At 57.9% G+C, this 14,654-nt stretch overlaps 4 protein-coding genes across 7 annotated transcripts; 1 reads left to right on the forward strand and 3 right to left on the reverse strand.

Moving 5' to 3' along the window:
- Positions 1-21: 21 nt before the first annotated feature.
- Positions 22-7,670, forward strand: RNF5 (ring finger protein 5). 2 transcript variants are annotated; one of them, XM_033864084.2, is made up of 6 exons: positions 22-209; positions 1,170-1,188; positions 1,285-1,397; positions 1,507-1,561; positions 1,638-1,755; positions 1,861-7,670. In XM_033864084.2, the coding sequence occupies exons 1-6, from the start codon at positions 70-72 to the stop codon at positions 1,956-1,958; spliced, it is 543 nt and encodes a 180-aa protein (XP_033719975.1). In that variant the 5' UTR covers positions 22-69; the 3' UTR covers positions 1,959-7,670. The 2 variants fall into 2 exon arrangements, with proteins under 2 accessions (XP_033719975.1, XP_033719976.1); XM_033864085.2 differs by lacking the exon at positions 1,170-1,188 and having other exon boundaries at positions 71-209.
- Positions 2,603-5,760, reverse strand: AGER (advanced glycosylation end-product specific receptor). Of its 2 annotated transcripts, XM_073810599.1 has the most exons (11): positions 5,709-5,760; positions 5,416-5,522; positions 5,082-5,274; positions 4,841-4,905; positions 4,644-4,731; positions 4,366-4,548; positions 4,092-4,222; positions 3,534-3,675; positions 3,232-3,258; positions 2,989-3,115; positions 2,603-2,866 (listed from the first exon to the last, which is right to left on the reverse strand). In XM_073810599.1, exons 1-11 carry the CDS (start codon positions 5,758-5,760, stop codon positions 2,767-2,769), a joined length of 1,215 nt encoding a protein of 404 aa, XP_073666700.1. In that variant the 3' UTR covers positions 2,603-2,766. The 2 variants fall into 2 exon arrangements, with proteins under 2 accessions (XP_073666700.1, XP_033719951.2); XM_033864060.2 differs by lacking the exons at positions 5,416-5,522; positions 5,709-5,760 and having other exon boundaries at positions 4,333-4,548; positions 5,082-5,215.
- PBX2 (PBX homeobox 2) lies at positions 6,255-11,513 on the reverse strand. 2 transcript variants are annotated; one of them, XM_033864072.2, is made up of 9 exons: positions 11,278-11,513; positions 10,202-10,275; positions 9,715-9,962; positions 9,426-9,616; positions 9,059-9,194; positions 8,786-8,939; positions 8,315-8,403; positions 8,106-8,192; positions 6,255-7,983 (listed from the first exon to the last, which is right to left on the reverse strand). In XM_033864072.2, the coding sequence occupies exons 1-9, from the start codon at positions 11,496-11,498 to the stop codon at positions 7,891-7,893; spliced, it is 1,293 nt and encodes a 430-aa protein (XP_033719963.1). In that variant the 5' UTR covers positions 11,499-11,513; the 3' UTR covers positions 6,255-7,890. The 2 variants fall into 2 exon arrangements, with proteins under 2 accessions (XP_033719963.1, XP_033719964.1); XM_033864073.1 differs by lacking the exon at positions 8,315-8,403.
- A 966-nt stretch (positions 11,514-12,479) lies between these two features.
- On the reverse strand, positions 12,480-14,629 carry GPSM3 (G protein signaling modulator 3). The gene is made up of 4 exons (XM_033864088.2): positions 14,228-14,629; positions 13,913-14,021; positions 13,504-13,703; positions 12,480-13,255 (listed from the first exon to the last, which is right to left on the reverse strand). Exons 1-4 carry the CDS (start codon positions 14,267-14,269, stop codon positions 12,896-12,898), a joined length of 711 nt encoding a protein of 236 aa, XP_033719979.1. The 5' UTR covers positions 14,270-14,629; the 3' UTR covers positions 12,480-12,895.
- Positions 14,630-14,654: the final 25 nt, after the last annotated feature.

Here is a 14,654-nt window from a genome sequence, read left to right on the forward strand (position 1 = left end):
TTTGTTGCGGCGTCTGTATGTGTGTTTCGGGGGATTAAGGGGCACGCGGGGGGCAAAACAGTACCGGCCATGGCAGCAGCGGAGGAGGAGGACGGGGGCCCCGAAGGGCCAAACCGCGAGCGGGGCGGGGCGGGCGCGACCTTCGAATGTAATATATGTCTGGAGACTGCTCGGGAAGCTGTGGTCAGTGTGTGTGGCCACCTGTACTGGTGAGAATCTGAGAGGGGTGCGAAAAGGAGTGGGGCTCCAATTTATACTGGGGAGGCTGGGGCCGGGGGGGACCATACAGTCATACAAATAATCGGAGGGCACATTCTCATAGATGAGGCTTGAGGGGGGTTCTTACGTGTTTTGGGGTATGTGTGGGCGAGAGGGTCACGTCTGTACAGAGGAGAACTGTGGAAAGGAAAGTCATAGCAACTAGGAGCCAACCTAGTTGTGTTAAGAGGTGCGTTAAGAGGAAGTGGGGCGCAGGGGGTGGGCACTGCACATCTGTGCAGGCGAGACGCGAGCCACCTTACCCCAGGGAAGGGAGGGGTCTTAGCTGTACAGGTGGGATCGGATTAGACTCAAAGGTTAGGGGAGGCACGCATCAGTTGAGTAGGGGGACATCTAGGGAAGGTGGGATCACATGCAGGTGAGATATGGCAAGGGGTGGTATGGGAAACTTGGGGACAAGGGCACTGTGGAGGGGCAGCCCCCAAAGGTTAAGGAGTTGTGGAAACAGGGACTTTGTTGGGCATAGGAGAGAGGAAAAGGAGTAGCGGGAGAAGGTGCTGGTAAAGGGGGTTTGGTCTGGGAGTGATGGGGGCAAGGGTAGGGCTGGGGCTGAAAGAGGAGACCTGGAAATGGGTGGTTGAACAGGACTGGAAATTAAGTCGAAAAGCAGAGAAGGAAGGGGTGAGGATTTGTGTGTGTGTGTGTGTGTGTGTGTTTGCTGGGGGAGAGAAGAGAGAAGAGGGTTGAGTATGTTGAGGATGGATGTAGCTTTAGGTGTTGGAAGATCAGAGAAGCAGCAAGGCCAAGTTGGCTAGTATGGTAGGGGTTGTGGAAAATATGAAAAGAAATAGCAGGTAACACCTGGTAAGAGGGGGAAAGATGGGACCCTGAGGTGGGGTCTGTGTCTCTCTTTTGTGTAACTGGTTTGACCTTTCTCGTTCCCCTTCCAGTTGGCCCTGTCTCCATCAGGTGCGTACGCAGAGGAGATGAAGAGGGAGATGGGGAGGTCTGAGGAGCTGGAAGACCCTTCTGTGTACTGGAAACCACTACATTTTTTTCCCCCAGTGGCTGGAGGCACGGCCAGAGCGGCAAGAGTGCCCAGTGTGTAAAGCTGGGATCAGCAGAGAAAAGGTTGTCCCCCTTTATGGGCGAGGGAGCCAGAAGCCCCGGGATCCCAGGTGAGAGAGGGGAGGTGATGCTGAGGGACGGTGGAAGGTTCTGCTTGGGGAGTGGGGTGTGGAAGAGGAGGGACTACTTCCTGCTGATAGGCCCTCTCCTCTTCCTCAGATTGAAAACCCCACCCCGCCCCCAGGGCCAGCGACCCGCTCCAGAGAGCAGAGGGGTGAGTCTTGTCTGATTGTATTCCTTCCTTGCCAGAGACTTGCCCCGTTCCCCACTGACTTTCTTCGTCTCCCTAGGGATTCCAGCCATTTGGCGATACTGGGGGCTTTCACTTCTCATTTGGTGTTGGCGCTTTTCCCTTTGGCTTTTTCACCACCGTCTTCAATACCCACGAGCCATTCCGTCGGGGTACAGGTAAGAGCCTTCCCTCAGCTCCTACCAGCGAGCCCCCTGAATCTCCTCAGCCCCGCTTCCAGCCTAGAGTGGATGTTTCTTCCACAGCTTTCCTCTCTTCCACAGGTGTGGATCTAGGACAGGGTCACCCGGCCTCCAGCTGGCAGGACTCCCTCTTCCTGTTTCTCGCCGTCTTCTTCTTTTTCTGGCTGCTCAGTATTTGAGCTGTGTCTCCTTCCTGCCCACCTCCAGCCAGAGGAAAATCAGTATTGGGGGTCCCTGCTGACCCTTCCTTACTCCCGGACCCTCCCCTGTAAGCCCTCCATTTTTGTTGGCTAAGGGCAACCCTGGCCACTTTCCAGGAGGGTGTGGGGAGGAGTGACACCTGTGCATGGAATGGGAGAACCTTTGCTCTGAACTGCTCGCTCAGTCGCATCGTAACTCCCAGCTCTGGGAGAGGAGGACGGACTGAAGACAAGGTCTGTCTCCCCTCTCTCCTGATCCTTTGCTTTCCCCCCCATTTCTTGATTTGATGTTGAAAGGTGGGCAAGGCTCCCTCTGACTCTCCCCCATATTCCCCTTGTTGATTTAATTTAATTTTTCTCTCCCCGGTGTCTAATGTGGGTCCTGACTCGTAAGTGCTTCCTTCCCCTCACTACCTCCTTTATTACAAATTCAATAAACAAGTTGAGATGTATTCACGGGAACTCTGCCCACCTTTGTCCATCCCTCCTTCCTTCCAAGACAGGAGCATTTCTCTCCAACTTCAGTAGATGTCGGTGTGGTGTGGTGAAGCGTGGGGGTGAGACCCTCTCCTTCAGGGCTCTCAAGGGTGCAGGGGGTGAGGGCATCACACATACACAAGAGCAAATGTGTCAGGTGTTTACTCATCACTGTTTGTGAGAGGCTCTGGTTGTGGAAGAAAGTTTGGGGAGGTGGGGTAGAGATTATACAGGGGAGAACTGGTCTGGGGCCAGAAAGAGGGTGGGAAAAAAAAAGGGAGCTGATGGATGGGGTCTGGCTGTGGGCTTCTCAAGGCCCTCCTGCACTGCTTTCTGCTGCCTCAGGCCCCTCGGGCTGATTCAGCTCCGTGCGCTCCTCCTCTTCCTCCTCCTGGTTTTCTGGAACCTTCCTGGGGAGGAGGATTGGGGAGAATTCTGCACATGGTTCCCAGCACTCCGTCATTTCTCTCCCCACACCCCTCCTTGCTGCCTGGAAGCCCTTAGTTGGAGGTGTCTGGCTTCCTCCACTCACCTCTCCTCTCCTCTGCGTTGCCGCCTTTGCCACATGATGACCCCAATGAGCAGGGCGGCTGTCCCCAGGCCTCCCAGGATCCCCAGGGCCAGGGCTAGAGTTCCCAGCTCCGGCCCTTCCACAGAGCCTGTAGGGAGACGGGGAGAACTGAGGGCACAGCCCTCACAGTTCCTTTCTTGTTGCCCATCCCCTCAGTCATGCTGAGGTCTGTCTGCTTCTCTCTGACTTTATCCAACCCCTCACCTGCGGTTGGCCCCTCCTCGCCTGTTTCTGGAAAACAAAGTCAGAAGGGAAGGCTTCAGTTTGGGAGAAGGCTAGTGGGAGCCCCGGCGGAGCCTTTCCCTTTCTTCAGTTTAGAGGGGAGAGGGGACAGGCTGGGCTCTTCTCTTGGGTTGTGTGGGGCAGAGAAGGCCTGGGTGTGGCTGCACTGAGGGAAGCATGGGGTGGCTCTCGGGGACAGTGTTAGCATAGGGTAGGGAATTGGAACCTGCACTGTCCCTCAGCCGCCCCCAGGGTCCCTGGGATTTGGAGAGAGGTCTCCTCACCGATGATGCTGACGCTGACAGCATGGCTCTCCTGGGGCCCATGGCTGGGATGGGTGGCCACACAACTGTAGGTTCCCTGGTCCTCAGGCCCTACCTCAGGGAGGAGCAGCACGGAGCTGGTGGGAAGGGGCAGGGGCATGCCCTGGTGGGGAAAAGGGGACAGGAGACTTTTTTTTTTTTTTTTTTTTTTTTTGCGGTACGCGGGCCTCTCACTGCTGCGGCCTCTCCTGTTGCGGAGCACAGGCTCCGGACGCGCAGGCTCAGCGGCCATGGCTCATGGGCCCAGCCGCTCCGCGGCACGTGGGATCTTCCCGGACCGGGGCACGAACCCGTGTCCCCTGCATCGGCAGGCGGACTCTCAACCACTGCGCCACCAGGGAAGCCCCGACAGGAGACTCTTAAAACCCCTGCCAACACATCCCATACTGCTGTCTTTGCCTCCACATTATCAGACACCCTTGTACCTCCTCGCCTGCCTCGCTCTCCATGAAGCCCCTGCTCTCCTAGTTGCCAATGACGTATCTCGCTACCTGCCAGCCCCCTCTCCAGGTCACTCACATCCTTGATCCAGTGGATTTGAGGAGGGGGCTGGGCAGGGGCTTCACAGGTCAAGGTCACGGTACCACCAGGAGCTACTGCTCCACCTTCTGGCTCCACCACCAACAGGACTTCCTCCAGTGGCACAGGCTCTGGGGGTGGGGAGGGACATGAGGTTGAGAGTTACACCTGTCTGTGGTCCCAGTGGCCATGGGCTTAACCCTCTCCTTCCTGAGGGTCATACCTTCCGACAGGTGCTCACCCAAGTTGGGGCCCTCCCCAGTTCTGTGCTCACCCCAGACCCTGAGCTGGATGGGGGCCGTGTGCAGGGCTCGGCGCCGGGGAAGGCCAGGGCTGAAGCTACAGGAGAAGGTGGGGTGGGGAGCTCCTCCCCGGGCTGGGGTCACCATCAGCTCCGAACGGAGTGTGAAAAGCCCTGTCTCAGGGTGTCTCTTGGTCTCTTCCTTCACAGACACTCCTATGGTGAGGGGAGGACAAGGCAAGACATTCCAGGGTGGGTATGGGAGAGCGATCAGAAGGAAGGCAGCTAGGAGGGGAGACGCTGGGACTCACCTTTGCCATCAGGTATCAGGGTTTTCCCATCCAAGTGCCAGCTAAGAGTCCCTTCAGGGTAGCCCCCCTTGGACACACATGTTCCCACCTGGGGAAAAAGTGACCTCATCGTCTTTGAAAATAAGAGAATGCACACACACAGCTACACTCCCCTCCCATTCTCAGGACCCCTTTCCACATCTCGTCTTTTCTTCTACCTTATCGGGGACACCAGCCATGAGTTCAGAGGCAGGATCAACAATTTCTGGCTTCCCAGGAATCTCTGAAGGAGGGAAAATTCCAATCAGAGGCTGCAGCTTTGAAGATACACCCCAGCTGTGGGAATGGGGGCAGCTGAAGTCAAGTTCTCACATGCCAGGGCCCGGGAGTCAAGGGCTGGGGTAGAAGGCTTTTCCTTAGATGAGAGGTGGGCTGTGAACAAGGCCCTGGAACCCTTACGATAGACTCGGACTCGGTAGTTGGACTTGGTCTCCTTTCCATTCCGGCTCATTGCCCGGCACCGGAAACTCCCCTCATCCTGGATCCCAACAGCCGGCAGGAGGAGGGAGCCGTTGGGGAGGACACGAGCCACGCTATCCCAGGGGCCTCCCTGGGGAGATAGGACCTTCCAAGCTTCTGTCCGGCCTGTGTTCTGGGGACAGAGGAGAGGGGCCTCAACAGTGCAAGCCGTTTGGGAAAGGGCTCATGAGGTAGGGAGGTAGGGAGGTGGGGAGGAGGAGATGCGAATCGTCATTGGTCTCTCCGGAAGTGGGGAGACAGGAGCCCCACTTACCAGTTTCCATTCCAGCTGCTGGGGTGGTTTCTTGGGGGCCCCCTTACAGTTCAGCACCAGTGGCTTCCCGATCCTGGCTGTGATGTTTTGATCCCCTACTACTGCCCCTGGGAGACAGCACCACAATGGAAGGGCAGGAAGGGAGATGGGAGCTAATAAAACTATAACAGGGCGGATGAAGGAGATTGAAAAGCAGTACCCAGGTTCCTGGAAAGCTGTGGGGAGTTTCGGGGACAGGGGCAGAGTGCTTTCTGCGGGGAGGATTGGTGTGGGGGTGGGGGGGCAGGGCTCACCCCACAGACTGAGGACCAGCACCCAGGCTCCAGCTGCTGCCCCTGCTGCCATCCTGCTTCCTTCCCAGGCTCCTGGCTCTGTCTGCCCCTTGCTGCTGTGGCCACCACCCTAGGTGGGGCTTGTACCCTCTCCCCTGCCCCCATCTCCCCCGTCTTGTCCCGTCACAGGGAATGCTAGGAATTCATGCCTCTCTCAGACAAGAGTCCTTCAGGTACTGGGAGAAACAGCTGTCACCCCACCCCTGGGCACTGCCAGCCTCTGGGTACAGCCACATCCATGGGGGTGGGGAGTGCATCTCCTAGGGTCTCTTCATCCCCTCAGGACCCCCAACCTATTGCACCAGACCACCCAGGGCTACTGGACGACTAGGCGAGGTTGCTAGGCAACAGGGTTCAGGTCTGGCTGTTTCCCATGGAGAGGAGGCAGGGGTGAAACCTGGGGCCTGGGTGGTGAGGTCAAGGCCGGGGAACTCAGGGGAAAATCCTGTTTGGGGCTTTATGAGAGAAAAAAAGTTCTCATGTTTTTGAAAAGAATTCTCAACTAAACCCAGGGAAAAAAGAAACTTCTTTATTTAAAACTGCGTTTTTTGTTTTTTTTTCTGTGAAACTACAAGTTTACAAGTGAGGAGAGAACTGCCCCAGGCCCATGCCTCCCGCCCCCACCCATCACACTCCCGACCTGCCTCCCAGTCCTGCCTAGATCTTTGACGGGAGGGGTTCCCTACTGACAGTCTTGTGAAATCCTGAGGATATCTGAGGGGTTCAGATAGTAGGGTTCAGGGCCGAGGGTGGGACAGTGGTCATTTTACCTTCCCTCATACCTGGCTTTTTGCAGCCTCCCTCCTCTCTCTCCCCACCCTCTCGATTTTGGACTGAGAAAAAAAAAAAAAAAAGATACCTCGTTTCTGGGGAAACTGAGGGAGATACATACACAAACACCCCAACCCATATTTAACATATTTGGCAATAACCCCCCTCCCCATCCTTCCCCCTCCAATCTGCAAATAGTGGTTTAAAAGAAAGATTTTAGATGTGTCACTCACAGGGGAAGGTGACATTTGCTCAAAATTACCGAGTCTAGCCCTGCCCAAGGGTGGTGGGGAACAGGCTGGCAGAGCAAGCCCTGACTGCTTCCACACCAAATGCAGCAGAAAGCTGCCTGCACGAGCAAAGAACACCTCGGTGGCCCTGGAAGCAAAGGAGAACACCTAAGTGATTTCAGGGGGCAGGCTTGGTGCCCTGCTAAACGTACTTCCTGATGAACAGGAGTGGAGGCAGGCAGGCCTCTTCACCAGTTCTATTTGTTCCCCTTTTTCTTATCATGACCCCTTTGGCTATCACCCCTAATGTGGGAAAGCAAGAAATGAAAAAAAAAAATCAGCATATTTATAAAAACATCTACTTCCCCAAACTAAATTAAAAATTAAGAACCACCACCACCACCAAAAATCCCCGAAATAAAAATTAAAAAAAATACAGATGGATCCCAGGGTTAATTTTTCTTTCCTTTAAAAAAAAGTTCAACCCCAAAGCCCAGTCAACAATTCCCTAAAGTAGCAGAAACTCCCTCCGAGGTAGATATCTGAGTCAGACACTCCCGTCCACCGAGCGATTCTATTGGTTTAAGATGAGCTGCGTATGAGGTAATAAAGCCGTCTGGGGGGGCAGGGGGGTGGGGAGGCACAGGGGGCGTGGCCCATGTCCTCTGTCCAGAAGTCATGTCCCCATTTTTGGCATCTCTGGCTGGGCAGGGCTGGCATCTCCACAGATCCCAAAGCAGCTAAGTGGGGTGAGGGAAGGAGAGTGGGGGAGCCCAGAGAGAGAGAGAGAGAGAGAGAGAATAGTTGTACGTGCGTGTATGAGAGAGGAGGAGAGGAAAACTCTGAAAAATAGGATTCTGGGTGCGTGTGTTTCTATGTGAGAGAAAAAGGGGGAGAAAAAAAGAATGAAAAAGGGGAAAAAGGGGGAGACAGACCCCACTCTCCCCTTAAGAGGCCCCATCTTCCCTGCCATGTAGTCAGCACCCCCAGCACTGAGAGAGTCTGGCCAGGGAGGGGATGACCCCCGTTTGCCCTTCTCTATCTTGTGCTTCTCCTTTGTCTGGGTTTTGTCCTCTGGATGCCTGCGTCCTCTTCAAGAGGTGCCTTGTGAGCCCCAACCCCTGTGGCCCTGAGGGGCGAGATCAGTTGGAAGTGTCAGAATGAACGCTCCCTGGTCCCTCTGTCGGGGATGTCACTGAGGACGGGGTCACAGCCTCCTGCCAGCCACCGTTTGCCTGGAAAAAGAGGCAGACAGTTGGGGTAAGGCTTTAGGAAACCCAGCACAGGGGACAGCGCTGCCAGGGAAAAGGCCCTCCCATCCTGGTGAGAGGTGGAGAGAGGGGCTTCAGGTACTCACCCTCATTTCCCGAGGGCTATACATCTGGCCTCCCCCGAGGTTATCCCCGTAGCCCCCTGGCCCCATCGAGTGTCGGAGTGATTCCACCTGCAGGCAACAAAGGAGGATAGGACACAGTGAGAAGCCTCAAAGGAAAAGAAGTCTCATATCCTAAAGTAGGGAAACTGAGTTTGGGAAAGCCCTACTCAAGGCGAGATGGACCACCTGACCTGGGAGGCAGAGTAGGAATCTCCGTTGAGCCCGGGCATCCCCAGAAACATGTCACCGGATCCTGAGAGATTGAAAGAGCCGCCAGAGCCTTGGGGGAGCAGAGGGGGAATGAGGGAAGAGTGTAACAGAGCCTGTGATGGCAGACGGGAGGCTCATCACAGCTCTGAGTTTTCAAAAAGCCCCCTGAACTAGCTCTCTGGGGGTTGGGCCACCGTACGCAAATTCTCTACCAAACAACACTGCAACACTCAGAAGCAGGCTGTTCCTGAGCCTCCCCTGGCCACTTGCTGGAGGAAAGGCAGAAGCAGCTTCACTAGAGTGGCCTCTGCCCCGATATCCCCACCCCATCTCAGCTTGGTCCCTCTCACCCCAGAAGGCCCCCTCTCTGCTATGATCCTGCCTAGATAGGAAGTTGGAACAAAAGCAGGAAGCGCGCAGCAACAGCCAGCCAGGGTGGCAGCGGGATCCACCTGCGGAGGAAGGGGGCGTCGGGGAGCTGGTGCGGCTGTGGCCTCCCTGGGTGACTGACACAGCGGTCTTGACGGCATAGATGTTTGCCTCCTCTTGGAACTTTCCAATATTTTTCTTATAGCGAATCCGCTTGTTGCCAAACCAGTTGGAGACCTGTGGGGTGTGGGGCAGAAAGGAGGGTCAGGTGGGAACCTGTCCCTCTGTAAACACCTTAGTCAACAGGATTGGAGAGCGCTGTGCCCCCAAAGCCCCTCCCCACGCCTCCCCAGTACCTGAGAGACGGTGATCCCGCACTTCTTGGCGAGCTCCTCCTTTGCCTCCTCACTAGGGTATGGGTTACTCAGGTGGGAGTAGAAATACTCATTCAGGACCTCAGTGGCCTGTTTGCTGAAGTTACGGCGTTTCCGTCTACAGAAGAGAGGGAGAGTGAGTCTACAGGAGAGTCTACAGGAGAGAGGGGGTGGTGAGGAGGATGCTGGTGTCCCGGCAGGGCCACCACGTTGATCAACTCCAGAGAGCACCACTGTCACGGGGTATACGGTGCTGTGTTGCACAACCTGGTGGCCCAGAGGCTTGGAGAAGGACGTGCAGGGGCTGGGGGCTGGGGGCTGGGGGCTGGCCTGGGGCCCCGGGCCGCACCTGGCGTCCAGGAAGCGGGAGCGCAGGATCATGACGGCCTCGCAGGTGCTCTGCTTCAGCTGCATCTGGATGGCGCTGAACTTCCGGTGAATGATGCCCACCATGCGCTCCATCTCCTTGGGCGCCACGGGCCGCGTGCGGCTCTGCTCCCTCAGCAGGTTCATGACGTGGGTTGTGAACTCGTTACACGCCTGCAGGGGGGCCCGTGGCCTGGTGAGGAGGAGCCCCTTGGCCTTGGGATTCCCCCTAAGGGCCTCTCCCTCCACCCACTCCAGCTTCCTCTCCTCACCTGCTCATACTTCTCCAGCTCCGAGTGGTAAATGTGGCGGATCTGGGCAAGTTTGCTGCGATAGTCCGAGTGTTCGATGGAGTTGTCAGGGGACACGCCGCCTCCGGAGGCTGCGGCGGCCGCAGCTGCTGCGGCTGAGCCACCCCCTTTCTCAGGCCCGGCCACACCCTCTGCCAGAAGCATGTTGTCCAAGCGCATCAGCTGTGGGTCCACAGGCTCCTCCTCTTGGGAGCTTCGAATGCTGAGGCCTAGCATGCAGGCGGGTGGACTTAGGGACCCAGGGACCCCACACCCAGCTCTCAGCCCTCCTGGTGCCTCCTGGAGACCCAAGCCTCCAGGCCTGGGTTCCCTCCCAGGCGCCCCCTTAGCAATCTTCCTGACCCACACTTTCCTCAGGGCCCCAAGTTGTCAAACTCGTAGCCCCAGTTCTATAGTGAACAGGGTTCTGTCCCCAGAGTTGAGGAATCAGAAGGGGTGACCCACGTACCAGTTTTCTCCTTGATTTCACACAGGACGCTAAAGAGAGCAGGCTTCATTCGGTGGCAGTTTAGGGCGTGTTTCCTTGGGAGCAATGGGAGAGAAAAGTTGAGAGGCTACAGAAATGGGGGAGTGGGAAAGACAATCACAAAGCGACACACCCATGAGGCTAAGAGAGGGGAGCCTGGGAATAAGGGAGGTGGTGGTAAATCTGTGGTGGGAGAAAGCAGGGTTGGAGGCCGAATGGAGTTGGGAGGTTCTTGGGAAGAGCTCAGCTCCCAGTGTGGAGACGTGGGGAAGCTGCTTGGCTTTGGCTGGACAGAGGGAAGGTGCAGCAGGCTAAAGGCACCGTGGCCGGGTGGAGGTTGTGGGAGATGGTCTAGAAGCGTACAGAGGGGATTTGGGGAATGGCTGCAGAAATGAGAGATTGGGTAAATTTCAGCGGAGACGGGAGGCTGGGGAGAAGAGTCAGAGTTTGAGGTGCCAGAGGGGGCTAGGGGTGCTGAGCTAAAGTGGGTAGCTCAGTATAGAGGTGTGTGAAGGGTCCTGGGACCGAGCAGGCTGGGGGCTCTGATGCTCCTAGTGTCAGCTGAGCAGGGGCAAAGGGTGAGTGAGGGCCCTTGGAGGCTGGGCCATGCATGGAGAGAAAGGGTCACAGCCCTGGAAAGGGGTGTGGAGGCCCCTAGGATGAGGGTGGGCTGGAGAGTTAGGGGAGAAGACAGCATAGCTGTTTCTTAGTGTGGGAGCCAGAAGAGGGCTCTGGAGGTGGAAAGATGTTCCAGGGGAGTGAGTGAGTGAGTGTGTGTGTGTGTGTGTGTGTGTGTGTGTAGGCGGGGGTCAGTGACAGACCGGGGTGGGGTGGGAGTGAGACCACCTAGCGCTCCCCTTTTTGAAGGTTTCAGGGACTGGGGGTGAAGGAAGGTTTGAGAGGGATCACTTATCTTGGGGCTCCCGGGAGTAAGGGGAGGAGAGAAGAGCTGTAGTATCCTGGGGAGGGTCCTGGAGTTGGGGGGCTCCCAGAAGATTCAGAGCTTGTGAATGGGGCTTCTGCTGGGTCTGTGTGGGGACCGGGTTGGGGGCACTCACTTGGCCTGGGCCTCGTCCAGGCTCTGGTCGGTGATGGTCATTATCTGCTGCAGAATGTCCCCGATGTCTTGCTTCCCTCGGCCTCCCGGGACCCCCCCGCTACTCCCACCGGGGTCTCCACCACCGGGAGGTTCGCCAGGGCCCCCAGGCTCCCCACCCACCAATCCAAGGCCCCCCCGGCCCCCGCCTGGAGGGGGCGGCCCCAGCAGCCGCTCGTCCATAGTTGGGGGGGGGCCCTGAGGCCCCCTCCCTGCTCCGCCCCTCCCCCCCCGCGCCTGGTTACTTCCCCCCCAAACTCGCTGGGGCCGCTGCTCCCTCCGCCCCAACCCCCGCCCGTCTCCCCCCCTTCCCGGCTCTCCCGGGGGTTCACCCCGGCCCTGAAGGGAGACCTGGGGTACCGTCTGGGCCCCCCACGGGAGACCCCGGCCCCCGGCGGCGGAGAAAATGGAGCCGGAGAGGGAGAGAGATGGAGAGAGAGGGAGAGAGCGAGAGAGAGCGAGAGTGGGAGAGAGAGAGAGGGATAGAGCGGGAGAGAGGGAGAGAGAGAGGGGGGGGGGAGAGAGAGAGAGAGAGAGGGAGAGAGAGAGAGAGAGAGAGAGAGAGAGAGGAGGCCCAAGCGGGGGTGTGTGTGAGAGAGAGGGAGGAGGGAGGAGAGAAGAGGGGGGAGCGAGGGAGGGAGGCTGGGGGAGGGGAGCCGGGGAGGAAGAGGAGGGGAGAAGAGAGGAGGAACAGGGAGGAGCTGGGGGCGGAGAGAGACACACAGAAACGTAGGAACGGAGACGAGTGGAGGAGGGGAGAGGGGACGAGGGGAGGAGACTAGCCCGTGGGGAAAATAAGGGAAGGTCCCAGGGGCTGGACTTCTGTGGCCTTGAAGAGGGGGCGTGTTGGAGGCTGGGGGGCCTTGCACCTGAGTTCTGAATCCGGGATCTAACTGATGAGGACTCTGGCCGCTGGAATGCCTGGGTTCACAGACAGCTTAGTTCATATTTCTTATCCTAATGACTCCCCTCCCTGTTCTACTTAATTAAAACCAGGAGAGGGGGGCTGGGGGGATAATTAGGGAGGTCTCCAGCCGCTGCTTAATGAGCCAGTAATTAACCAGCCAGGGAGGGAAGCTGGCCTCTGGCCAGCCTGGGGAGAGTGGTGGCCTCCGGCCTCACCCTCCTACCCTCCACCCCGCCACCCGAAACACCAGTCTTCAGTCCAGAGGGGAATTACATTTATTCATATAACCAAACATCAGACAGCTTAGAACAGCAGTGGGAAGGGAGGGTGGGCAGGGCTAAATGTCCGTTCACAGCCTGTAGGCCCCTCAGTCCAGGGGCTGGGTGTGCTGGTGATGGAGGTGGGAGAACAGTCTTTATGTCTTTGCTGTGCCCTCTCTTCCTTTCTTCTTACTGAGAAGGAGGGTGGAACTGTCTCTCAGGTGAAAACCTTGGGAGATTTGCCTTTCCTCTGGGAAATGAGCACCTCAGATCCTGCCTGGTGGCTTGACTACGGGGGGTGTCCCCACAGTTCAGGACCAAGACTCCCAGCCACTCCCTGAGATCAGAGGAGAGGGTGAGGTGTCCCACTGTGGCTGGGATCCTCTCATGGCCTCAAGCTCCTACATACTTGGTCATGGAGGGAGTTCAATGTCCATCCTACCTTGACTATTCCCAGGGTTTGAGGATTTCACCCGCTCCAGTTCCCAGGAAAGGTGGATGAGGGCGATGAATACTGAGATTTCTGCTGGGTCTTCCAGTCTCTGGTGCCCCTGCCTGGCAGGGTTGAGGGCATGCAGTGGGCTGCCCAGCTTTTGAGCCGCAGGAGTGCAGAGGGGCTGGTGGGGCTCAAGTCTCAGCAGGTGTTTGGGGGGGGGCTGGGACCTTTGCTCCTCCATTCGACCCCCACCCTGAACTCTCAGCAGCAACTCCAGGAGCTCCTGTCCCCCTGGGGGTAAGGGAGGCTCTGACCGCTGGGCTTCCATCCGCTGGCTCTGGAGGAGTGGAGGGAGGGGAGGTTGTTGGTGAGGTTCTAAGAGGAGCAGGGCTTGAAAGGAGCCAGAGCTGGTGTGAGGGGCTGGTGTGAGGACACCTGTGATGGGGGTAGGGGGAGTAGGACCTGGCGGGGCAGGGGGGCAGATGCCTGAGGAGAAGGAGAGGTAGGACCCCCAAAGAGTACAAGGGCCAAGAGACCAAGAAGCCTGGGTCTTGCCTCCTGGTGGAGAGGGGATGGGTGTCTCACCTGGTGACTGAGGATGGTGCTGTAGAGCTGTTCTCTGTCCTCAAGAGGCCGGGGCGGGGCTTGGCCTAGGCTTGGACGGTTCTGGGGGGGATGGAAGGTGGCCCTTTGCTCTTCTAGGCGGCGGGACTGGGCCTCAGCCACCAGGTCCAGAAGGAGCTCAGTCTGCAGGGAGAGTAGGGAGGCCGAGCGGGGCCCCAGGGCTGGGGAGAGGAGGGGGAGGGCTCAGACACCCAGAGAATTGGCAGACAGCAGTGGTGGGTGTGTGTGTATGGGGGGTCAGAGCTAAGGGGGTATGATGGGGAGTCCGGAGGAGGTGGGGAGAGAGCCCATGATGGATTGGGCCTTGGTCATGGGATCAGGAAGGATGTGGGCACCAGAGTCAGGGAGCTCCTTGGGTGGGTGGGGGTACCTGTGTGGCGGGACCCTGGAGGAGGAGGGGACGGAGGAGCAGATCGCCAAGGCCGATTGCTGGTGTTCACAGTGGGCCAGCCATGCTCATCCTGATGGGGGCCCTGATGCTGAGAGACATCCGTTCCAGTCAAGTGGGGGTGGGGTGGGCAGAGGGCTAGGCCAGCAGCCCATTTCCTCTCTCTGCGTCTCTGTTCCTGCCTCTGTGCCCAAGCCTGTCCAAGTCCCTTGAGTCCACCATTACTCAGTCTCTGCCTCAGGTCCTCTCACCTCCCTCTCTCCCAATGCCAGCCTCCCCAACCCGGTGCCAGCTCACCTGCTCGCCATCCTCTTCTTCCTGGGGTCTCTCAGCCTCCATCCCCTGGAGGGGAGAAACCGATAAGGGAGGGGTAGCTGGGATTTGGGAGGAGGGCCGGAACCCTGAGTTCCTGAGGGGAGTAGGGGCTGAAAGGGGTGGGGGTGAGCCGGGGGCTGGATGCCTGGGTACTGAGCAGGAAGCTGGGTTCCTGGTCAGCACCCCCCCGGGCCCCGCCCATCCCTGTCAACTTCCTCCAGTTCTCTTTTCCCACCCAACGGCTTGTTTGACCTCTCTCGCCCCGGGGGAGCACAGAGACTGGAAAAACTCCTCCAGCTGCAGTAGGGATGGGGGTTCAGAGGGGGAAGGACTTTTGGCTTTCTCATCTCCAGAGCCTCAGGAACCCCCTAACCTCCTGCTCTGTTCCCTCCACCCCCCTCCTCCCCTT

This window comes from Tursiops truncatus, chromosome 10, assembly GCF_011762595.2.
Source record: "Tursiops truncatus isolate mTurTru1 chromosome 10, mTurTru1.mat.Y, whole genome shotgun sequence".
NCBI classification, from domain to species: domain Eukaryota; kingdom Metazoa; phylum Chordata; class Mammalia; order Artiodactyla; family Delphinidae; genus Tursiops; species Tursiops truncatus.